Source organism: Perognathus longimembris, chromosome 28, assembly GCF_023159225.1.
Source record: "Perognathus longimembris pacificus isolate PPM17 chromosome 28, ASM2315922v1, whole genome shotgun sequence".
Lineage (NCBI taxonomy): Eukaryota > Metazoa > Chordata > Mammalia > Rodentia > Heteromyidae > Perognathus > Perognathus longimembris.
This window is the reverse complement of record NC_063188.1, coordinates 4,571,541-4,597,431: the sequence shown is the minus strand read 5'-3', so window position 1 is coordinate 4,597,431 and position 25,891 is coordinate 4,571,541. Positions and strand designations below refer to the sequence as shown.

General features: G+C 36.6%; 1 protein-coding gene across 9 annotated transcripts in view; it reads left to right on the top strand.

Moving 5' to 3' along the window:
* Window positions 1–25,891, top strand: part of Aff2 (AF4/FMR2 family member 2) — a 471,554-nt gene that overhangs the window by 142,575 nt on the left and 303,088 nt on the right. For 5 of the 9 annotated variants that reach the window (XM_048336770.1, XM_048336768.1, XM_048336765.1 and 2 more), the window contains exons 2-3: window positions 7,065–7,197; window positions 17,333–18,193. In XM_048336770.1, coding sequence (XP_048192727.1) covers window positions 7,065–7,197; window positions 17,333–18,193 — 994 coding nt within the window. The remainder of the gene's footprint in view (window positions 1–7,064; window positions 7,198–17,332; window positions 18,194–25,891) is intronic. The other 4 variants (XM_048336773.1, XM_048336769.1, XM_048336764.1 and 1 more) reach the window with 1 other exon arrangement.

The following is a 25,891-nucleotide window of genomic DNA, read 5'->3' as shown; positions in this document are numbered from 1 at the left end:
TTGAATTCAGGGCTTCAAATTTGATAAGCAAGGCTGGCAATATCAAAGAGTCACAAGTGAAGGCCTGGTTATATCTTATTCCATGTTTCACATCTTCAGATCCAAGGTTGTCATGCTGTTCCCCACATATGTGAAATAAGATCACCTACTTTAACTTTTTTCTATACTTTTAGATCGAATATTTCACATTTATATGCTTATAGGTAGTATTAGAAAAATGAGTTTTAAGTTGGATTTGATTTTGAATGTATTTACTAAATAAGTTGTGGGGGGGTTGGGCGTGTGTGTGTGTGTGTGTGTGTGTGTGTGTGTGTGTGTACTGGTGTTTAACTTCAGGGCATCTCACTTGCTAGACAGATGCTTTAGCCCTCCAGTCATGCCTCTAAGACCTTTTTTGCTCTGGTTATTTATAAAAGACTCTTGCTTTATTGCCCAAGTCATCCTGCACTACAATCCTCCTATTTTTATACTTCCCACCCTACCTGGGAGGCTGTCCTAGAGCCATATAACCCTCCCCATATCAGCCTCCCCAATCAGCTGGATTCACAGTTACATGCACCTGTGCCTGTCTAATGGTTACAATGGATCTCCTGATTGTTTTCTCCTAGGTCATACTGGAACCTCCATCCTTCTGATCTCTGAGTACTGAGTAGCTAGAATTTCAGACAGGAGCCACTAGTGTCCAGTACATATTTTTTATTTCAAGCAAACAGCTATAAAGAGGGTTGATCAAAGTTTCAAATTCAAACTAGGACTTGATACTGACAGATACTACTTGGGACTCTGAAACATTAAGTATAAAAAAAATCCACAAATTTTATATAGCACAGAAATTCATTCAGGAGAACCACAAAGAGTGAGTTAGTGCTTGTTCGTCTCTTGGTTGAATTAAATATGTATTTTATGCTTTTACGAAGATACTAGACAGAATACAGCTATTTAATGCAGTTGGAACATAACACAGTAAATCTTATATTAACAGTATTTTTAAAGACTCTTGTCATTTTAAGACATTATGTTTTCCCAAATAGTTTTGTAAAATAACCAAGTAACATAAACGATGATTATTAAGCTTCATGAAATATCCAATCCAAATGGACTTAAACTGGTTTTTATTCTTCCTACCCCAGCCTATTTCCCACTGATGCAGTTAATTTTATAATCCCTTTAGGATCTGTACATTTTGATATAAGGAAATTATTTTTTTCTATTCTTAAATCCAAATTTAATTCCTAGACTTTGTCCTACTGGCAATTTCTAATAAAATTCAATCCTAAGAAAAATTGACCAATGGGTACTAATGAGACTCATATTCTGGATGAAAATACAGGAGGCCAGAAGGTCAAAGCCTTAGATATTGGGTGCAGAGCTAGCTTGGGCACAGGAAAAGCTGGACTCCAGCCTCTTCCTTCTTCCAAAGACTTGCTATGAGGCCCATTACATTTTCCAGTTCAATTTCCTCATCTGTAAAATGAGGACCCCACAGCTAGCTGGTTGCTGAAGTGTCTTCTTGCTTTCAAAGTTTGTGTTCTGAAAGACAAGTCTACGTTGTCAGCCAAGTAAGCTACCACTGTGAGCTAATGAAAATGGCATAATTGAACTTTCTAGACCTCAGTGAATCTACCTGGGCCCTGAATTTCATTGCCCTACAAATGTACCTGGGGCTTCTAATGTGCAAACACAAGATTTACCTACATACATGATTAGGTTTGAGGACCCTAGTAGGATCCCACTCTGAAGATGGAAATAAAAACATGTTCAAATATTCCTTTGTCACTTGCCAGATGAGGGCTTGGGACAGCTCCCCACACTTTAAGGCATCTTGAGGGCATCTTCTCTGTAATTGAAGGGTAAGGATTTTCGAAGGGTAAGGATTTTCACAGCGAAATGAGATCACAGTTAGTATAAAACCTTTTGATAGAGAAGCTCCCAGTCATCGCAGCTTCATTGAACAAGGTGCTTCACAGAATAGTTACTGTCTTTTCCTAACAGTGAGTATAGAGAATTACAAAATACGAGATGTAGACACAAAATGGCTTTGGGCAATTAACCACTGACTTTGATTTTGAAAAAACAAGAGTTTTTATATTATCATGATGTAATGCTGGTCATTATATGCAGGAGGAAAATATGTTGGGAAAATATCCTAACTTGCTAATAGTGATGAGTCCTTGAGTTCAGTTTTATGGCTGAACTTTTCAATGAGAAAATGAAATTTCCTGCCAATAGGACCGCTATGTCCTCATCACTTTGAGTAAACTCCAATTCTTCAGACCAACAATATAATGATTAATACAGGTTGCTGGCTTGAGCACTTTCTTGTGGGCCAAGGGCCATTGTTTCCTCATGAAAATAAGCCCAGGAATGTACAAAATACATTATATCATTAGGGGACAATACACTTTCTTGTAGCCTCTACAGGGCTCATGGATTCAAGCACAAACTGCCTGAACCATGAGAACTAATTGAGTATACAAAGAAGTCCTCATAATTATAAATGGCAGTAGGTATAACAAGGCAAAATACATAACTATAGTTTCAATTAGCTAGTGCCTCAAATTAGTAATGTTGGTTTCAGTCAGAAAGCAGTGATGTTACATATTGAAAGCCTCATCACCATGTAGTTCATTCCTCATTAAACCTCACTGTGTGAAGCTTTTGTTACAATGCCTTGCTGAATAAGAAAGGGAAAAAGTTGGAACTACGTGGTTGCCTTCCAAGATCAGTGGAACTCTATGGAGAGTAAAGCCATTCTCACCAGAGATATGAGAATTAACTGTTCTTTGTTAGATGTCATAAAAAAAATGTAGCAGGCACATTTGCTTGCAACAGATAACATCCATGTGCACATTCAATCTGCTATTCAAATTTGTGTCTGGAATTTCCTAAGTAATGAGCTGGTGCAAAATGTAGCCAAGAGCCTACAGACAAATCAAAGCCAGGTCTAAAGCCCTGAAATGCCCTTCCTGCTGGCCGCTTGAAGGGTTGTCATGAAAGTGGAAACGTGCTTTCTTTTCTTCTTTATTTTTTTTTCCTTCAGGGTTTTAATTATATATTTCTGACAGAGGAGAAGGAAGGTAGTTTGCAAAGCCAAGAGACCAAAGCACTTGAGTTCTCTTCACGGGCAAATTAAATGTGATCTATAGGCTTGTCATTCTGAGCTGTCATGTGTAGAAAATAAATAGATACCTAGAAAACTGACATGTGTTCGCTCTACTTGGAAGCAGGAGACTTGGGTTCTTGTTTGCCTGTTGAAAATTATCTCCTAGGAAGGCAAAGAAATAAAGTGTCCTCCTTTGTATCACACTCATCCTCCTTACTCCACACTACCAAATATTGTTTGAACTTGTTATTCCATCCCCACCCCTCTGATAACTTGTCTTTCTAACACTGAGAAAAATGGATGGCTGGCTGATAGGTGGTGTTGAGGTACAAATTCATGCTGCACAGTTAATGAAGACATTACTATACCGGCTGGATTCCACATCAGCCCCTAGCACAAAGCCAGTAGGCACATGATAACTGTGTGCAACTCTGATTTCAACCTGAGCATGGAAATGAAATATGATACTACTAACTATAATACACGTGGGGAGCTTCTTAAATGACAGATAATAGATTAAATTCCATTATTTTGAATAACAGCTTTTTTGACCAGGCAGAGTCAAGTTATAGAGCTGAGGGTTTGAAGAGGAGTTAAAAGATTTCTTTGCTTTCCTCATAGAGTGATAACATATTCTGAACATATACTTGAGGGTAAACCTTTCCATACATAGCCTTATTTGTATTATAATGTTCGTGAAAATACCCTATAAATGTGGTTGCTATTTTGAAATGGAGAAATGTGTGCTTTTGTTTAGCAAATATGACTATCAAAGTCACTTTGAATTTGCTAGTTCAAGGATTTCAATGGAGGAGGGAGGATGGTTAAGTATTATGATGTCATATACATCTCATATATAAATGTCTTAGATATGCATAAATAGTTTATACTTTTGTAAAGCCATGATATTTATTAGTAAATTTGCCTATCAATGATTGGCATTATGGTTTCTATTATATACAAAATCCACCAACTTTGCTTTTATATCTGTGTATCTCTTGTAACTCCTTTAGTTACTCTCTTCATTTGCATGTTAATTATTGAATTAAATGTTAACATGATAATAGTAACAAAAAGAAGGAAACCTACAATTGACAACTACTAAGCATTTTATATTCATATATAATTTAAATGTTCTCATGTTGAATGGCAACTCCTTCATACAATTACTTAAGGTTAAAATTAAAATCAATAAAAATTTCTCAGCACACATACATACATGTACATACTAACTTCATATAAGGTGAACATCAATAATGTAGACAGAAAATTCTTTAGTGAAATACAGTACAAGTTGAATATCTCTTATTTGGTAGCAAAGGCAGTTTTCATTTCACATCATTTTTTGATTTCAGAATAGTTACAATAACATAGTGAAATATTTTGGGGAGGAGCCCGAGTATAAAAAGGAAGTCTATTTATGTTGTCTATAATCCTTAGCACTTGAAAGTAATTTCATATAATAGCTATATGTGTGCCTGCATTTTGATTATGACATAATCATATGATGTCAGATGAGAAATTGAATTTTACTACTTGTGGCATCATGTGAAAAAGATTAAGATTATTTTGAGTTTCCGATTTTCAAATTAGTGATACTCAACCTGTACTGTATATACTAAATGAAAGCTGATGAATATTAGGAGTAGTGGGAATGGGGAAAATGAGAGGAACTAAGGTAAGTCAGTCTGATTTAAAAAACATAAATACATGTGTGAAGTAACCTAGTGAAACCTCTTTGAACAATTAGCATGCACTGAAAAATAATAAATGACAGAAGTATGAAAGAGATCCTGTGAGGGGTATGTGGAACTACTAGTGATAGGGGAAGAACGAACATAGGGTAAAGGAGGGAGAATATGGTCAAAATACTTTATGTACATGTGGAAAAATGGAACAGTGAAACTTGTTGAGATGACTTTCAGAAGCTAACAGACATGAGGGTGACAGATAGAGAAGCTGAGTCCAGTTCAGGTACATTGTGTGCCTATATAGAGAGATATGCACAAGTAATGGACGATAATAAAATGTGGGGAAATACTTCAAAATCATGTTTAAATTTGTAGTCTTTTAAAAAAATGATTTATTTATTGTCAAAGTGATGTACAGAGAAGTTACAGGTTCATAATAAGGCAGTGTTATCAAAATTTCTTATCAACCTTGTTAGTCTATATGAACAACTCATTGGGGGAGAGGGAAAGGGGAGAGGGGGGAAATGAGGGAGAAGGTAACAAATTGTACAAGAAATATACCCACTGCCTTATGTATGAAACTGTAACCCCTCTGTACATCACAATAAATAAGTAATTATTTAGAAAAAAATAAGTGTTCCATCTCTCCAATGGAAAAGCCTGAAACTTACTGAGCATCACCAGGGTAGTCTTTATATAATGTTTATGCATTAATGTTATGTCATTCAAGGCTTCTGATTCATCATTTGTTTCATTACTAAGCAATCATTTCAACCAGGAACTTTCCTCTATGACGTGTTCCAACAAAGGTTTTTGTAAGGTCCACTCCCTAGGAGGGCTCCATGCAGATGCCCCCCTCCTGTTTAAGTCTGCACCCAGCACCTGAGTTACCTAGGTAACTGGCACACCTGGAGGCAGTTACCTCTTCCTTCTCTGAGGTCACATCCAATCCACCTGGCCACACCTCCCACCTTTTCCTATATAATCCAGCTCAACACGGTCCCTGTGCTCTTTCCTTTTCTCTCTTACTCTTTTCTCTCTTTATCCCTTCTTCCTTCCCCTCTGTCTCCCCACGCCTCCATCTTTTGTGGCCTGGCATTGTGATTTCCCCCCAATAAACTCGTTTCTGCCTGAACCATGTGGTGGGTTTTCTTTCTGGAGAAACTTGCAGTGTTTTATTCACTTCTAAGGCAAAGCATAGAATAACTGAAATAACAATAACCAAACAAAAATGAGGTATGGACAGTATTTAGTGTATAGTTCTATGTGTGCTGGTTCACAGTTGTTCAATGTCATTAAAATCTCCTAAGATTTCATTGAGAGAGGGTAGGCTAAGGACAGGATTCCAGTTTATCTGCATCTCCATGGTTTAATACTTTAATAATTCCTCTCCCTTGGAACTTTGTGACATTTATAGTTTCTGATCTATAGGTAGTTGATGACACACGTTATACCTTTAATTCAATCCTTCTCTGCATAGTGGACTGATTTTTTGAGGAACGTGTATTTGCTTGTAATAATCAAAACAGGACAAGGCAAGAGAATTCCATCACACTTGCTTGTTCATAAGTATGATTTCTACTTTAAAATTTCTATGTTCTAAACTATGTTAAGTGAAGTCAGGTGAAAGGGACAAAGGGCAGATGTTATCTCTTATATGTACAAGTATCTAAATTATAAATATATGTGAAAACATACAGGCTCATATGCATATATACATAAGCATTGTGTACACAAGGGATGATTGAAATGATGTAACTCCTTCAAACAACAGTTCAAGAAATTGAATTCCAGGAAGCTGAAATATGTGTTGTCAGGAGACGGTGAGGTGAAGGGAAGGAGGGAGAAAAATGGAGAGAGGAAGGTGGGCAAGTGGTGTCATAATAGTCAATGGTCATGTGGAAAAATGGAAATACCTAGATTGAGGGGATGGATGGGGTTGGGAGAGATGGGGGAAAGTGATGAAAGGAGTGGCAGTGATCAAGGTGCATTGCACTAAACAAGTGACATGTTGAGCTGAAACCCCAGTAGTCAGCTTCTTAAAGATAATTTTAAAACTTAAAAGAAAAAGTGTGTTCATTTTTTCTTTATTGTAAAGAACTAGTCAGGATTTTAAATTCAATAGGAGTAAAGAGGAGTCTCTGCCCTCTATGACATATGAACCTGAGGAGTACTGACTTGCATTTTGTTCTTATTAGTAACGAGAGATCTAAATCACTTAGATGACTAATTAATCTTTTTCTCTTTTTATCTCTTCCTTTACATGTCAGTCACTATGAACAAGACCGTAGTGCACTTAAGAAAAGGGAATGGGAACGGAGGAATCAAGAAGTTCAGCAAGAAGATGGTCTCTTCTCTTCAAGCTTTGATCTTTTTGGGGAGCCCTACAAGGTAGCTGAATATGTATGTAATTTATCTTTCTCAAAAGGCTTGCTTACAATTTTGAACTTGCTAATCAACATTTAATTTATTTTTAAAGTACCTAAATCATTTCTAGGAGAATCAAATGAAATATATACATATGCTATACTTGAGACAATTGCATGTTTCTGAGGAAATCTTCAGCAATAAACTCCATTTTCTTTGAGAAACTCAGTAAGATGGAAAGAAATATGTGAAACTTCCTGTCTTCTAGGATCCTTTACTACCCAACCCTTACTCCAGCAATTAATGCCCCCTCTATGCTTTCAGTGCTGTGGTTATCTGCCAGACAGCCCTGAAGACTTCATCAGAGTGCCAATGCATATGCATATTTCTCTTCCCAATGCATGACAACCATTGCATGGCTAAAGATTTCCTTTTCCCTATTAGGTTATTAGCAATTGTTCAATGTTTTGAATGCTATTTGAAAGTCACTGTCTTAAGATACAGGAAAAAGCCAATCATTTTACTGCTAATGTCTAATTATGAATTATAAACTTGGCTTGACCAGAGGGTGTAGTATAGCTAGGTTGATTGTCTAGTGAGATTCTGGCTATTTTGTAGGTCCAATAGCAATGCTATCTATCTATCTATCTATCTATCTATCTATCTATCTATCTATCTATCTATCTATCTATCTATCTATCTATCTATCAATCTATCTATCTATCTATCTATCTATCTATCTATCTATCTATCTATCTATCTGTCTGTCTGTCTGTCTGTCTGTCTGTCTGTCTGTCTGCCTACCTACCTACCTATCTATCTGTCTCCTGATTTTACAGGGACTACCTCTGACGTTTAGGAATTACTGGGAAGAGATTATAATTGAAGTTCTGTTTTTTTGTTGTTGTTGTTTTGTTTTATTTTTGTTGTTCCTTTTGTGCCAGCCCTTTGACTTAAACTAAGGACCTGAGCATTGTTCCTAAGCTTTTGCTCAAGGCTAGCACTCTGCCACTTGAGTCACATGTGCACGTTTGGTTTTTTGGTGAATAATTGGAGAAAAAAGTCTTATGTATTTTGTTGCCTGAGCTGGCTTTAAACCATGATCCTCAAATCTCAGCCCCCTAAGTATCCAGGATTTTAGGCATGAGACACCAGCGCCTGGTTCTCTGGTTGTTTTAATAGAAATTTGGTAGTAGTATAATTTCTAAAATGAAAGCAAACATATAAGAAATAAAACAATAGAGAATTTTTTTTGAGTTGAGGTTAATAAAGTCACCATTTCATGAGGGAGAGCAAATTCAGGGAAAGGAAAGTTCTTAATAAAGAGACAATTGGTTCTCAGATGGCTTTTAGCGAGAGAGCCAGTTGTTTGGATTGATAACTAGTGAGGCCAGTTTCTTGGTACCTTATTCACAACAAAGAGTGTTTTGACTGACATGTAACTTCCAAGTTTGGTAATCCTGAAAAGAGACTTACGTTACTTAACTAAGCTGCTAATTTTCAAACTATCACTATTACTAGCATAAATTGTAAAAAGGATTTTTCCAAGCTGAAGTGATCCAATTTATATACTGCTTTTCCATGTGTATATTTAGCTTGTTTGATTAATAATTAGTTCATTAAGTAATTACTATTAATCCAGCTTTGAGCATGCTGAACTTCAATAGCCAGTAGCCATTGAAAAAGACATTAGGTAAAACTTAGATATATGACCACTCCTGGAAGTGGTCAATAGCGGGATTTTTTTCTGTTTGATTATGAGGTAACTGACCATGAAGATATGAGGTAAATACCACCAAGTCAGACAACAGAGTAAGAAGAAGAAAAAACAATTCTGGAGAATAGCAATATTTATTGTATAGGAAAGATGGTGAAAAGAGCAGCAGAGAAAGAAAACCAAAAGGGATGATTGGATTAGTAGGCAGAGAAGTAAAGAAGAAAGGTTTAATAGAAACCCACTCAGTCAGCACTGGGATTTTAGGGAAGAAAGATTAGCTAGTTGGCCTGACTCAGAGGCCAGAAAAGGAACAGACTATAAGTTGGTTGCTGGATTTGGAATTTATGAGGAAATCGGTGACCTCAGGGTAAATCATTTTATTTGTACATAATGTTATTCATTGTGGGAAGCCAAATAGCATAGTTAGAAGGATGAAATGGAAATACCAAAGAAAAGAATTCAGTGTGAACTTAATATTCCAGAGAGGTTTTGTTTGGAGGAAGGAAAGACGGTAAGTTAGAGAAAGGTGATTCAAACTGGAGCGAGGTCTCGGAGGAGATTCAATGATATACAAGATGAAGAGCACGTTGAGATTCACAAGCCATTGAAAGGAGGAAGATGTGGATGGAATGTTAGAATGATGAGAAACTAGGAGGATGAAAGAAATATTGGGAATAGAGCAAAAAGTAGCCTCTGTTTTGGGTGGGGATCTTTAGAGATAATGTACATTTTATCCATTTCTTTGGTACAGGAGAAACAGCCAAATGAGTTTTGCATTCTACCTTTAGATGTAATAAAAATGAGTTATAGTCAAGGAAATTATTCTTAAAATCCAATATATACACCTTATTTAACAATATTTGGAGGTGAATAATGGTTCATTTTTCATAATTTTAAAGTAATGATTTTTGTAACTATTAACAAGGACTACTAAACAGATGCATATTTATTTTTAGATGTTAGTTGTATAACTCTGAGGATACAGTGAAAATTCCCTGTTCTCAACATGGCTAAAACTTTCCAAAAGGGATCTGTATTCCTATTTCAAGGCTATGTTAGGTGCAGACAAAAATGTGAAAGTTTAGCCTAATGTGGTCAGTGATTTATTACCTTTGTACTTCTTCATGGGGAAGAGCCTTTGTTCCCAACTCAAAAGCAAAGAAGGGAAGGAATCACACTAATAGTTTATGACATAAGTCCCCTTTCTTTCATCTTTACTTTGAAGATCACTTGCTATCTTAAGCTATGTCCATGCTTACTGTTCCCTGGAATATCCCTGAGGAATATTCCTCTTTTTTATATCATACAAAAACATGAATTGTGACTTATGCTTCCAGTGGCCAAGTCTGTAGTGGATACTTTTGATGTATGTGGATATGTCCATAGCAGAAGAAATTGTAACATAATCTCACATTCCTCTGCTAAAAAGGCCTTAGATTTGTAGTGATAAAAATTTTACAAATTGAAAATAAAAATTACTGCTGATAAATCAGGACCTTCACGAAGCTTCTAGTCACACCATGGTCTAAAGCATGGTAATTCCTTGTCCGATAAAATCAATACATCATAAAGTAGCCAGTGTAAGTAACCAATTCTAGTACTGCCCTATTTATTGTTAAAATAAGAGTGATCTCTCATGTTCTTGGATTGTTATTTCTTCTTTGCTGTCCCACAGATTCCATTGGTGGTGGAGAATTTTTCTCTGGGGTAGGTTCTATCCTTCAAATTACAATTTGTGCTATGTAGTTGAGAGGATGTCTTCAAAAGTGCCTAGAGAAATATAAAATCCTTTGATCTGTTTAGGTTACTTAGGTTAGGTTAATGAGGAAAAAAAATGAATGTACCTACTGTATGCTGAGACATTATGTATGTGCATGTTGACTTCTTACAAGTGAAGTACATCTTTCCCCTTGTTTATTTTACAGAAGCTTCATAATTTTGTGTGTGATTGATTTAGACTTCATATTCACTTCTGTACCATTCTGTATGTGTAACAGAAAATTGTTTATCTTCTCACAATAATTTAAAAGACTTCCTAAGGTTTCCTACTGAGAAACTGTGGGGAAGAAACTTCATTTCTCTGATCCACATTTACATCTTTCTAAAGTGAATCATAATGACTACTACTACTACTACTATTTTACAGCTTGTCATAGCTCAGTAAGAATGAGGAAAGTGAGATGCAAAGAAATCCAAGTGGCTTTCCCAAGGTCATTTATGAAGTGGTAAAGATAACTAGAGAAGAGATGAAGGCTAAAGCTTTTCCTCTGACCCACATGGTAGGTGTAAAGATCAAATGAAACAACCACGAAAGCCTTGCTTTCAAAGCTGGAAAGTGCTTTGAAAATTCAAGCTATTGCACTTATATGGAAAGAAAGAAATAGAACAAAAGCTGTTTGTTTGCATAGTTATATGTAAAGCTCCTTCCTACTAAACTTAAGCTAATACACTCTGCCTTATCTGGTCATGAGTTAAATATAACTTCTTACCTGGGGGCAGTGACTATGTCAATGATGATCTATGGAGTATATTGATCTCCTGGCATAAAACTAAACAAATGCAGTCTATTCTTCTTATATTTCCAGGAATCACTCCTTTCTCCTGACTGGATTTGTCCCAATATCTAAGCCCTGGGCACTCTGTCTGGCCTTCAGGGACAAGTCATCCTCTACTGCTAAGTTTCAAAGCACAAACATGAGTACAGCATCTGTCATCCTCAGAGGCTGATGAAAGATGCTTAATGCATTAAAATGTATAGCACAAAAAGGGTTAGCTCACCTGGAAGGTGAGAGTGGGAGAGAATAAAGCATAAAGTCAAGTTTTCCCCATTTTTTATTTCTTCCATTAAAAGGATATATATGTGTGTATATATATATATATAGAGAGAGAGAGAGAGAGAGAGAGACAGAGAAAGAGAGAGAGAAATGTTAATATCACTTTATATTTTCTAAACAAACCCATGTATGTAGTTTTTAAAAAGTGTCTTATTGATGAGGAGGGAATAATGAAATATTGTGGATGCAACTAACATTGACGAATGCTATATCAGTATTTCCAATTTATGTCATATTAATGATTCAAATTTATAGATGTTGTAAATTTTTGCTGAATCATCAGTTTCAAAAACCTTGTCAGTGATACATGTACACACACACACATACACACACACACACACACATCTTCTCTCTCCTTCTCTTCTTCCCTTCCTACCTTCCTCTCTCTTTCTCTCTGCTTGGCTCTGAGGAAAGACTGTGACTGGAAAGTAAAAATAGCTGTAGCGATTGTAAATAGCAAAAGCAGAGGGAAATAGAGGCAGAAAATGATAAGGTATGTAGTTAAATATTTATATATACAAAAAACGAAAACATGAGGAGTGTTCCTTCTGAAATGCATAATTAAACATAAGAAATAAAATTAAAAAGAAAGAAATAGCAGCTTGCAGTTTAGAGATTAACTATAAAAATATTATAGTTAGAAAAAAGAATTGTTAAATCACCTACTTGTAGCCATCATAAAAGAAAAGAAAAAAATGGACTTTAGACTTTTAGTCATTTTTCATCTTTTATTAAAAGCAGCACATTAGTCTGGTAATAAAAATATTGCTGATTTTTAGCCAGAATTAGAAGCAAACTGTGAGAAGTTTGCATTTCCTAAAGTAATGAGAGGCAAAAAAAAAAAATACTTAAATGAAGGAGTGCTGTTAGTCATGAGCCACAAACCAGACATGTAATTTATGCCTGAAAATACTTGGAAAATGCATTTCCTTGATGATAGAGAAATTGTTATTACTCAGAAAATAATGGCCACAGAGGTTACCCTTAAGGAATCAACCAATTATCTAGAACGGGAAGTAAGGAATTGGCCAAATTGAAAGAAGCCAATAATTGATTGTAATAACTAAATTTCATCCTTGCTATATTTTTAAGATTTGATCAAGACTGCCAAGAATACCTTGCTCCTTAACAGGATTGCTATGAGTCTAGAGGGCAAAGAGAAAATTTAGTGTGAATCAGAAGTTGCTACGGTACACCATATTGGTACAAAGAAATGTTTTTCAGTCCCCACTGGATTTTCTGTCCAGTGGCTCTCATAAAGATATTTTGAAACATCTAAAAACTGGATAGAAATTGCCTATCTAAATTGGAGGGAAGACAGAGAATTTACTCTGGCAAGTTGTTGTTCTGGACTGTTATTTGGTGTTTATTGAATGGTGAACTCTTAAAGGCTCAGTGTGTCCTCTGTTCCTGGTCCTGCCCCCTGAGCATTTTCAAATCGTCACTGTCATGAGAATGACCACAGTAATACCTAACTCTGGCCACAATATGTCTGTATACAAAGCATATGGACCTTCCTTCATTCAGCAACACAGAAACTCAGTGTCATGGGTGAACTCAAACTTGAACTGTGTGCTATGCAGCTGCTGTTCCAAGGAGTTCTGAGACAGTTGTTCTCTGAGGAAACTAGTCTAAAGCTAGATGACAGCCCTACATTTCCACAAGCTTTCACAGTTTCATTCCTATGTCATAAGTACACAAGAACGCTAACATATCTTGATCCTACAAGGTGAAACCCCTAAGGTGACATGCAGCTATGCTATCATTGAGTTAGACTTCAATAACATGCTCTTGTATTTTAGTCACCAAAAAGAAAAACTCCACGAGGAACGTCTTTGCATCTTCTGGAAAACTGATGCTGAAATTTATTTTATTGCTTTAAGAATCTTAAGAAAAATAACCAGTGAGAAAATTTACTTTTCATATTTGAAAATTAAACAATAATTTGTCTTAATAAAGATTCACTTTCAGGCTGGTCAGGCGAGGTGCCTGTGGTTCACACCTGTAACCCTAGCTATTCAGGAGGCTGAGATATGCGCATCCAGGTTTGAAGTTAGCTTTGACCCCAAAAAAGCACAAGACATCCAGCAATAAGCCAGAAGTAGAGGTATGGCTAAAGGGGTAGAGAATCAGCCATCACCTAGAAGGCTAATGAACAATTCCCTGGCTCTGGGTTCAAGCTCCAATACTGGCAGAAAAATTTGCTTTCTTTCATCAGATAAAGATAAGTCTGTACCCTAGGAAATTTCTGTATTTATTTTATATACCATGAACCTTAGAAATTTCAGTTTATTGTTCAATCAAAGTAGCTAAGTTAGCATTACTTTTGCCTTTCTATTTATGGATGTTTTACTCAAAGCCATTGCGTATCATTTATTGTGACATAGGAATGGTATGGACTATAATTTGGTTCTGTTCAATTTACATAAATATGGCATACTTACTGTATACTAGATATGGTGCAAAATCGTGGTGATATAAAGATGACTAAAAGGTGCTCTCTGACTTAGAACAGCTAGAAATTTATTCAAAGGTAGAACTCATAGGTATGTTATATATACTACATAATAAGAGATTGATTTTCTAAGACTTACACAGAGAAATTGTAATCTCCTCTTAGTTTAAGTCATATAGATTGTTTTAGAAGTTCTCCTAATTTCAAATGTATTTTAAAACCTAGGTGCTAAAAATGTGTAGGCTTGTCTTAGAAACCCAGACCAGGAGAACAGTAAACACAAATGAAGAGACATTAAAACCTACACATGCTTCTTCTCATTGAGGACAAGATGCTGAAATAAGAATAGGAATCAAGAGATAGGGACAGTGGCTCATGCCTGAAATCCTAGCTACTCAGGGAGGCCAAGATCCGAGGATCACAATTTGAAGCCAGCCTGAGCAGGAAACACTGGGAGACTTATCTCCAATTAACCATCAACAGGCCAGAAGTGGAGCTGTGGCTCAAGTGGTAGAGTGCTACCCTTGAGAAGAAAAGCTCAGGGACAGTACCTAGGCCCTGAGTTTGAGCCTAAAGCCCACAAGACCAACACACACACACACACACACACACACACACACACACACACACACGCCGTGCGTGCGCGCGCACACACACACACACACACACACACACACACACACACACACACACACACACATACACTCAAACAAGAATAGAATGCAACAGGCTTGCTTACCAGCAAATGAGAAGTGAAGTTTTGGTCTTGATGATAGACAGGAAGAAGGGAATGACTTCTTTTTGGCAATGACATGTTGTGGCCACAGAAAAATGTCCTAATTCTATACCACCCAATTTTAATGACAGTTAATAAAGGCATTTAAAATGGGAAATTAAATAGCCTTGTTTCCCTCTGAGTGTCACATTCTGGAATATAGCCAGTGTTTAGTGTCAGACATTTAGTCATTTGAGTTAAGAGGTAGTCTTCTTATGGGCCCAGAACAGCCCTAAAAGAAGTTTCAAGCTCACAGGAAATTCTTTGTTTTCCACTTAGGGATAGAAGAGAGGGACTACATTTGATTTGGCTGTTGCCCAAATGGATCTTCGTACAGCTTTGTTGAAGGAGACTGCTATATACGAAGAGTTGATTCTTGCCTTTGCAAGAAACTTCCATTACAAATGCAAGAATTTTTGTCATTAAAAATGACAAACCTAGGGACTTTTATGAAATAAAAGTGATTTCTACCCATCTTTGACTTTCAACAATGCCTTTCAAATATGTTTGTGAAAAGGTAGAGGTTATTGATCAGAGGATTTTATACAATGTTACTCATTTTATCACTGCTTCAGCACCAAGGTTGCATATGATGCAACACAAGATGTCTTTGGGGATAAGCAAACGAAGTGAAATATGGTTATTCAAGTTCTAAAGATACTCATCCCCTCACACAACTCCTTTAGCATGCATTTTTTCATCTTTATATTCACATTTCTCTTAACTGCTCTCACTTCTTTACAAGCGTCTTGTGATTTAACATGTGCCATGGGTTTAAGATTTCATAAATACATGAAGATCATGGTCATAATGAGGCCAACATTTCTGGTTTTTTTCTCTCTGTGATTGCTTCCTCTTGTTTTTTTTTTTTGATGGCTACTCCTGTTTGCCCAGTTTCTTAAAGGTTGATGTATCCCAGGGTTCTTACTGAGCCTGATCTTCTCCCTCTACATTTTCTTTCCCTGGGTGATTTAATCCATTTCCAGAATTTCACCCTCAATCCACCTGCATATTCTCTAATCTTCACATATAGTGAACAGTACATAGTCATACAACTTAGGTAGAGACTCGGATTTTAGACTTGGATAAGTATACTCCTTGTTTATACCAGGAGATCTGACTAAGTTGAGGACATGTGAGATACCACATCTATCTTCAGTGCAAAACTACCAATTGGGAAGTGGTCACTCCCTTCTGTGCATAGACTTCTGGGACCAAAGGCCGCATTAGTTATCTCCTTGCTTGTTTAATGGTATAGAAGCCAGATAGCTTTAAGGATAACCTTAGCCTTCTTTCCTTGCAGTGTCTTGGGCCTAAAGCATAAAGATGTCCTTTGCCCTTCAGAATTCAATAGTTTGTTGCGATAAGCTTTGTGATATAAAAATAGAATAATAAAAGTCATTTTTGAGACTGAAAAACTGAACTTTGTTCAAATTCATTTCCAAATAAACAGCTACGCACCATGTTTTAGTCATAAAATCTCTGCCCATGTAGGAACTTAATTATTTTTAAAACAATTAGCATACCCTACAGGGGATGATGTAGCGGTTCTGTTGATTGTCCATAAATTGATTTAGTTACCTCAGTTACTCCTACACGTGAAGCTAGCATCAGTTTGAAAAGATGACTTTTTTATTTACTTAAGCAACAGTGTAAATTCTGGAATAAAATTTTCTAAATCATTGAAAAGACACAAGAGAGTTTGAGTCACTGTTGATGAACAATCGCATCATTTCAAAGTAAACGAGTATGAATCATCAATGTGTAAACACAGTCGCCTCCAGACTATGTAGGCAGACACCAGTAATTTATACAGTTCTTTGATTAAAAGGAATTGGATTCCCTTTAGTCATAAGTTAGCTCAATTAGGTGCTGTTTATTCACATGCCTATTCTAAAATTTATGTAGTCAGGATAACACAAGGTAATGAATTTTTTATCCAATGGGCTAAGTCTTTTTCATGGTCTAATGCAGTACAAAGGCCAATGGTTCCAAAATGTATAAATTGAACATTCCATTATAATTCTAATGATAAGTAAAAGAAAGTTGTTAATTATAATGTATAATCTAACGATTCAGCTCATTTGACTTAAAATAGGTTATTTTATAAATGATATAATATTAAAACTTACTCATTACAAGCTTTAGGACAGGCCAGGGAGGATAGCAACTGTTAATCATACCTGCTTATTCCAAGAAGCTCTTTCAGTGGCGTTATTGATTTTTTTTCTTAAATATCCCATGAAAAGTATGGAATTATATGGCAGCATGGCAATTTTAAAGAACCCCTTCTGCTAACCTACTTAAGGCATCTGTTTGAAACATTAACATTAGGAAACACAAACCTATTCATTCTCTCTCCTCCCACCCCCATCTTTTTGTTATTTTAGACAAACAAAGGTGATGCCCTTGCCAACCGAGTCCAGAACACGCTTGGAAACTATGATGAAATGAAGGATTTGCTAACTAGCCATTCTAATCAGAATCATCTAGTGGGAATCCCAAAGAATTCTGTGCCCCAGACACCCATCAACAAAAATGAATCGAGCTTTTTTCCAGAACAAAAGAACCGAATGATCCCCCCACACCAGGATAATACCCCTTCCTCGGCACCAATGCCTCCACCTTCTGTTGTGATACTGAATTCCACTCTAATACATAACAACAGAAAACCGAAACCTGAGTGGTCACGAGATAGTCAAAATCCTAGCACTGGACCAGCAAGTCAAGCCAGCAGCCAGCCAAACAAGATGCAGACTTCCACACAGGACCAGCCTCAAGCCAGATTGGAAGACTTCTTTGTGTATCCAGCTGAACAGCCCCAAACAGGTGCAGTTGAAGAGTCAAACCCATCTGCAAAGGAAGACAGAAACCCCAATTCTGGTGGAGAAGATGCTTTCAAAGAAATTTTTCAGTCCAACTCACCTGAAGAATCTGAATTTACAGTGCAAACACCTGGCTCTCCCCTAGTTGCTTCATCTTTACTCGCTCCCAGCAGTGGCCTTTCCATTCAGAACTTCCCCGCAGGGCTTTACTGCAAATCGAGCATGGGCCAACAGAAGCCAACTGCATATGTAAGACCCATGGATGGCCAGGACCAGACACCAGACATCTCTCCCACACTGAAACCTTCCATTGAATTCGAGAACAGCTTTGGGAATCTGTCATTTGGGTCCCTCTTGGATGGAAAACCCAATACAGCCAGTTCAAAGACTAAACTGCCCAAGTTCACCATCCTTCAAACAAATGAAGTAAGTACTTTTTAACATTTTGTTTCATTTTTTTGGTTGGCTCTATTATCGCATATGCTGTAGCAGCTCTTAAAGTCTTTGAGCTGTATAAGAAAGCCTTCAAGGTCAGTTTGATTCTTGATGTTTTGTCACTGGTGACATAACTGAGTAGCATGAAAAGTACAGTTAAATCTGCATAACTTGGAATATAAAAATACCAGGTCAGTATGTGTGAATGAAACATCTCTATAAAAACTGTTAGAAAGTACATTTGTAGTAATATGTACAAATTAATAACACTTGAGATTTTAATTGGTCTATAAGTCATATAATGTTCTTGAGAAGAGTACAAACACCACAGGTATTCACTAGCCAATAAATGGCTTATTACAAATGGAAAACACAAATTCCTTAAAGTAAAAAAAGTACAAGTGTGAATTTTCTGCAACCTGAAGTGGAAGGAATTCTTTAAGGATCTCAGTTTCCTGAGTGTCTACAGGGCAGTGGTGACAAGATCTTAATATCATTTCTGTGACCTTCAGTCTTCCTTTCTGCATCACAATCTTCCACAGACAAGTACCTATATAGTCCTCTTATTCTACCTTCAACACTTGTTTCAGTACAAAATGCATTATGATCAACCAAGTCTCAATGGGTTCACAATGACTAAAATATTCAACCTCTTTCAGGAGCATTGCCTTCTAAAAGAGAAACCAAAGAGATACCAATGTGTCTCTCAAAGGGAAGAATCACTAATCATTGGATTGCAGACATTGGATTGCAGACCTTGTGGCACTTAGGTGTGTTTGTGGGGGGGGGGTGGTGTTGGCGGCCTACTTAGGGATGTCTCTCAGACACCACCATGTAAGGGGTTGCCTACTCTCTGCTTCAAGCGTTTGATTGGCAGAAGTCATGACCTTAGATTGGATACCTTTTATTGGTGACTAAAGGCTTGAAAAGAGGAAGAAAATAAGCTAATATTCTTACTCAATAGGAGTGACAGGCAGTAAGTCTGAACTATTACTGATTCCAAGTTAGTGATGTGTGAACTAGAGAAGTCTGAGTATGTGAGCCTTCTGGCTCTTCTTTAACTCATGCACAGCAGATACAGCATTTTAAGATAATGATGGCAGACCTGAGGCTGTTGGTTGTATGTTCTGGATGTATGTTTCAATATTGTTTGATTTTTTGTGGAAGAATTTTGCTTTATGTCTCATTATTCCTCAAATCTTGTCACGGTTGCTCCTCAGTCTCTCTATGATCTGTCTCTGCTTCTCCATCGTCACTTCCTTTTAACCACCTATAAGCATCTCACACCCAAACTGTTATGTGAGCCCTTCTCAACTGACTGCCTTAACTCAAGTGTCATTTGCCTTCAATCTGTCCTCTGCACAGATTGATTTTACAGGCAGAGACTGACCATGTAATGCCTTCCTTTTGATTTTCAATATTTTTTAATTACTTCCAGAAAAAAAAAATTCAGTTTTGTTAGCCACACATACAAGGCTCTTTACTCTCTGGTTTCACATTCCATTTCTGGCTTCATATTTCACTACTACTCCAAACAGATGAAATTCCAGTCATATGAAACTATCTGGGATTCCCTGTCATATCATGCATTCATTCATATCCTGATTTTATTTCACATTATTGTTTTATTTTATTATTTTGTTTACACTCAGTCCCCTCAACCTAAGTGTTGCTCACCACCTACCTATATATTAAAGCCCTGTTTTTCCTTCAGTTCTGCTCAGTTGTGACCCTATCTGTGAAAGCTTCCCAGATCCTCCAAGATCAATTACAAACTGTTTCCTTTGGCTCCTCTAATGCTTTGTTATCTATACTTTGTCCAGAACTTATTTCATTGTATTATAGTTGCTGTTGATGTATCTGTCTCCTCTACTAGAATGTAAGCTCCTTGGGGGCGAGCAATATCTCATTTTTCTCTGTATCCCAAGTGCCTTCTAATTGCCTGGTACACAATAGATTTTCAATAAATGTTTGTTGAATGAATTGCAAAATGGTTACTGGATTACCTTTGAAAGCCATGATGTTAACCAAATAACATGACAAAAGCTAAACAAATGCCAGAAAAATTTGTCATCCCTTAGGTTTCTTGAATCATTTCCTGTTTGCCTGTGTCTTACTCTACCTCTGTGGAGTAGTCATTGAGAAATCCTAATCTGAATTTCTACTGGATAATGTAATAGGAGTTTGAACAGTTAAAACTCCCAAAGAAATCTGCATTGAAAGAGAGGACAACTACAATGTGGAGGTTGAACTACCATCATTCTTGTCCCTTCTTTGCTCTGGCATCTCCTGTTGTTCCCACCTTCCACAGTGGTGTCATCACACACTACTGTTCTGTAAATCACCTTGCTATCGTGTTTTCCTGTATTAGTGAAGTGACAGGTCGCAGACTCAATGAAACTTATTCCATTGTAGTCCTCTCACTTATATATTCACAAAATGACTGACCCAGATTCAGACCTGACTTCACGCTTTCACGCAATGCTCTGGCACATTTTCAAAGAGTCTGAGTCGTCATCAGCACTGGAGATAGTTTATGCATATGCAGCCCTTAGTGCTAGTACAGTTTTGTAGAAAAAATGGATAATGTGCAAGATAAGAAGTAAGTAGAGTTTATTTAAAAACACAGATTTCAAGGAAGGATTTTAAGGAAGGGTGGAAGGAAGATTAGAACTCTAAAGCCAGAGGAATAGACAGAATTTAGAGGCAATTTAAAACCAAGAAGAGGAGGAAAGAAAAATGAGAGATTAGAAAATCTAACAGAGAGAGCTTAGAAGGATGTAGATTAAAATATGGGCATATATACACAGGATGGAGCACTATGGAGCTTTGGACCTAATGGAATTTATGTGGCTAAAACTCTGACTATGTCTGAAAATTCACCCTATTAAATCTTGATACACTCTTCATAAGCACTTAGTGTTAGAATCCAGCCCAAGTTCCTGGAGCCAAGAATTCCAAGCACTGAATTCTGGGTGTTTGCTCCATATAGTCATCTTTGATGAGTGGCAAAATTACTTTGAGTGATTGCTAAAGACCTGTTAGCCATGGTGCTGTAACAGTATTTCTGGGGGCATTGTCAACTGTGTCCCAGGTTCTAGTGACAGGATGCTGACCTGTTATGTTAGTGAACTTCTCAGAATGTTTTTGGATCATTCACTAATCCCTGTTCCCTTTCACCCAGGTGAAGATAAGATTATGTTTTTGCAATGGGCTAGAAGCTTTTCATTTGAGGCATCTTACTTAGCCAAATTATGTATTTGTTAAAAACCTTATGGTAGAATTTATTACATTTTAGACAATGTTAAGCAAAAAAGGCTAATGTATTTTACATTTGGTTAGGCCTGGAAGAATTTTCTGGGAGTTGCACCTGAGGAGATTAAAAAGCATGTGTATAACAGGTTAAACCTGAGGGTTGTTTGCAGATAGTGTTTTAATTTGTTAATAAATGAAGCTTTATTCATAGTTTCATTATAGATTTGTTTACTTTTATCTTAGTATAAAATCTAGGGGTATAGATAGCTTTACTCTTTGGTGCAATTTGGTATTGGTGTTGTTTGGCAAGAAAAATAATTGCTTACAAAAGAAAAATCTAATGGCTCATATTAGATGTCTCAATAATAAGTCCTTGAAAGTACAGTAGTAATGTGTGAAGGGTCATCACTCCACAGGGTAGTTTGATGTTCAGGCTGCTCTGGCCTGTTATCTAAGGCTATCTGAGGCTCCAGAGCCTCAAAACAAGTTTAGTAGTGATATGGGATTGTTCTAGCTTATTTTAGTTGAAAAGTATGACTCACAAAAAGTCACGACTGTAGCTGCCTGTTTTGTTTTATATACCATGAGTACAATTAGCTTCATTTATTCTTTTTTTTTCAAATTTTTATTATCAAACTGATGTACAGAGAGGTTACAGTTTCATACGTTAGGCATTGGATACATTTCTTGTACTGTTTTTTACCTTGTCCCGCATACCCCCACCCCCTCCCCCTTACCCTTTCCCCCTCTGAGGTGTTCAGTTCACTTACACCAAACAGTTTTGCAAGTATTGCTTTTGTAGTTGTTTCTCTTTTTTTACCCTGTGTCTCTCAATTTTGGTATTCCCTTTCAATTTCCTAGTTCCAATACCAGTATACACGGTTTCCAATATACTCAGCTTAGATTACAGAGATAGTGTAGGTACAACCACAGGAAGGTGATACAAGAACCTCATCAATAGAAGCTACAGATACACCTGGGATGTTGAAAGTAGTTACAACTGTGATATAACAATTGTTTCCATAACATGGAGTTCATTTCACTTAGCATCATCTTATGTGTTCATAAGGGTATAGCTATTGGGCTCTTGTGATCCTCTGCTGTGACTAGCCTAAACCTGTACTAATTATTCCCAATAAGGGAGACCATAGAGTCCATGTTTCTTTGGGTCTGGCTCACTTCACTTAGTATAATTTTTTCCAAGTCTTTCCATTTCCTTACAAATGGGACAATGTCATTCTTTCTGATAGAGGCATAAAAGTAAATAGTAAGCTCAAATCCCTTGTGTAAAGAACTGTAGGGAATATTAGGAGTTTATCACTGGGATCTTATTACTGGTATTCTGGATGTGTCTGTGCAGCTACACGGAACTGATCCAGACAGCAACTTTAAAGAACAGAATGACATCCAGCTGCTATATGTAATTCATGCCAAGCAAAATTACACACACACACACACACACACACACACACACACACACACACACACACACACACACACTTCTATGTATTTATTCTTATGGAAGTACAGTTGTACTCAGTTCCAGGCTATAACTGGCCTAATTTCAACGCCACAAGAAAACACTTTTTAATATGCACACCTCCACAGTACCAGCAAAGACTCTTTATCTTATCATTTATATTGTGGACATGTAGAATCTAGAATACTCTGTACTCACTCCATCATATACGTCAATATCCTCTGGTTGTTTTTTGATGAATTCACCCAAGTCTTTGGTTTTAGTGTTATGCACATTCATTGTCCATATCGTGTCTTTCATCTCCACCCTAACTTCAGTTTCTCCTCACACTAAATGAAGTAGCTTCACCTAACCATTTGAAAATGGTGATAATGCCAGGGAAATGCTTTATGTTCTGTGTGATAGAGAGGTCAGAGATGATAGGAGTGGAATCAGTTAAAATTTTCATATTTCAGTGATTAGGGAAGGTGCCCTGAGAAAAGGAGGCTGAAGTGGGATTCATTTACAAGATGGTGGTATACAAGAGTAGCCTGGAAACGTTATATGGAGAATAAATAAGAGAGAGATTTCGACTTGGTTTTGAATGTTCAGTAGAATTATCATTCTGTACTGGAGTTCATATGCATATTAGTGATTGATAGATAAAATTGGATGCCCCAAATGGGAAATGAGACAAATATCAGGAATATTATGGAGAAAGGCTAGTTTGTCTGAAGTGAAGTGTTTGTAAGACCCAAGTGGGAGAGGAATTCTTAAAAGCCAATTGACCTCACCAATTCAGGCACTAAATTTTAAATGTTTTGAGGTATTTTTCCTCTCTTACAAGAAAGCATATTTCATTTCTTCTTCTACAGATACCAGCTCTTCTTGTGCAAGATTTCCTAAGGGCTCTTTCTAAAACTGTTGAAATGCCTGATCTGTACCATGCTGTCTTTTTGTGTGTATATCTGTCTTTCAAACTCAGCAATAGATCTCAACATTATTGTATGAAACAGTATGCAATTTTCTAGTGTGTTTTTTTCTCTTCCTGTTTCTTCAGCTACCATTCTTTCACATATGTCTTCTTACCTCTTCTAAGGTTAAATACAAATGATTAAAGCCATCAGCATTCTGGAAAAATATCAACAATTTCAACACCACATTTTTAAAATCTAGCAGGACATTTTATTTCTATCTGTCTTGGTGTTTGTGTTTATATCCATCATCACTTTTTTTGCCCAAAAGAAATTAAAACTTTAATTATTCTTGATTATAACATGCTATGAATTTATCATTGTTATTAATAATGCAACTTAAAGCAACATTATGTTTAAATGTTTGTAACTCCATGGGAAAGCTAAAGTAAATCTTTATGCAAGATGCCATGAGAAATCTGGAGCATACACATTGGGTGAGGTATATTAATATATGCCTTTCACCTGGTTTGCACTTGATTTGTGAATTTGAGAGTGCAATGTAACCTTTCTAGGCTTCTGTGTCACAAGAGAAGATCAAACTGGCTCACCTGTGAGATTTTTTTCGACCGCTAAATCTCTGATGGTGTGTTTCTCCTACGCAGTGAAGCCCAGCACACCAGTGTGCACAGCAGAGCAGCATGGAGGGCCTGGCACCTGCCTGCACACCTCTCATTACCACCTTTCATATGCCTCTTATTACCACCTTTCACAGCAGTACGGAATTGTTAAGGCTAGGTAAATACGGGCAAACTACAATTGGCTATTTTTAGAGATTGCCTGGAAATTCAACCTGGAGCATTATTATATTTCAATTTCTTTTTTTATAACAGCTGTATGCTGCATTACATCTGAAAGCACCAAGCTGTGGACTCATCAAATAGCCTTCTAATCCCTTTGTCACCACACACTAAAATAATGGAAGATAGAAAACTTCTATTTTCACATTATTTCTAGGAAAATATTTTGACAGATTAAGCATGGGGGTAAAGTGATAAGCTTTTTGTTCTTTGTGTTCCAAATCATCCTGTTATCATTGGATATATCGATTAGCTTAGTACTCTCTTAGTCATAAAAAAGACTGCTCTCATTCTTCATTAAAGAAAAATAAAAATTGACAGGTAGATAACCATATTGATTCCACACAAACAGTAAACACAAAGGGCTTTAGAAATGAGTTATGAAACTATTGGTGTGCGTTCTAAATCTCTTTCATATTTTTAATTGGCATAGAAGCAAAAAGTCATTAGTTAACCATTGTAATTATTATGTCTGATTATCTAATTGAGCTTAAAATACAGATAACAATAACCCCAAAGTATTTCCCATATACTTTATAGTTTACACATTTTTCATATAATTTTTATTCTTATGCTAGTCTTACAGGATTTTATATTATTAATATTGTTTGCTGTTCATAGCTGGAGTAACTTATTCTCAGAGACATTAAGGGCCAATTGCTGAAGAGCATATGACTAGCTCGTGGTCATTCTGGTAGTAAAACCCAGATGTTTACTTTCATTTGCATGTTTCCATGTACTGTAAAGCATGCTAATATGTATCAATTACTTAATTTTCTAAAAATAATTTCTCTACTGGTCAATGAGGGGCTAAAACACCATGAGCCAAGTTTAGCTTAAGTTAAAATTTTCTTTCTACATTCATATTTCAATAATGTGTGGCTGAACAGACCAAAAGAGCAATTTTTCTTGTGGTATTACAGGTTATATCATATACTTTTCATTTACAAATATGGTGAAAAATAGTGTTTTTACAATATTTCTAAATGAGTAACATATGGCACAACATGTTAGAGGACCTTTTCTTGGTTCATAAGGTTTCTGAGTTTTTAATCTGCTTAGTAGGATGAATTTAACAGACAACTCACACAACACAGCTATAAGTTGGAATTTCTGTGGCTGAAACCTAAGCACACTCGAGATAAGTTTTAGATTCAAATGCCAGGTAAACAAAAAGTGGGCATGGAAACAATTTCAATAC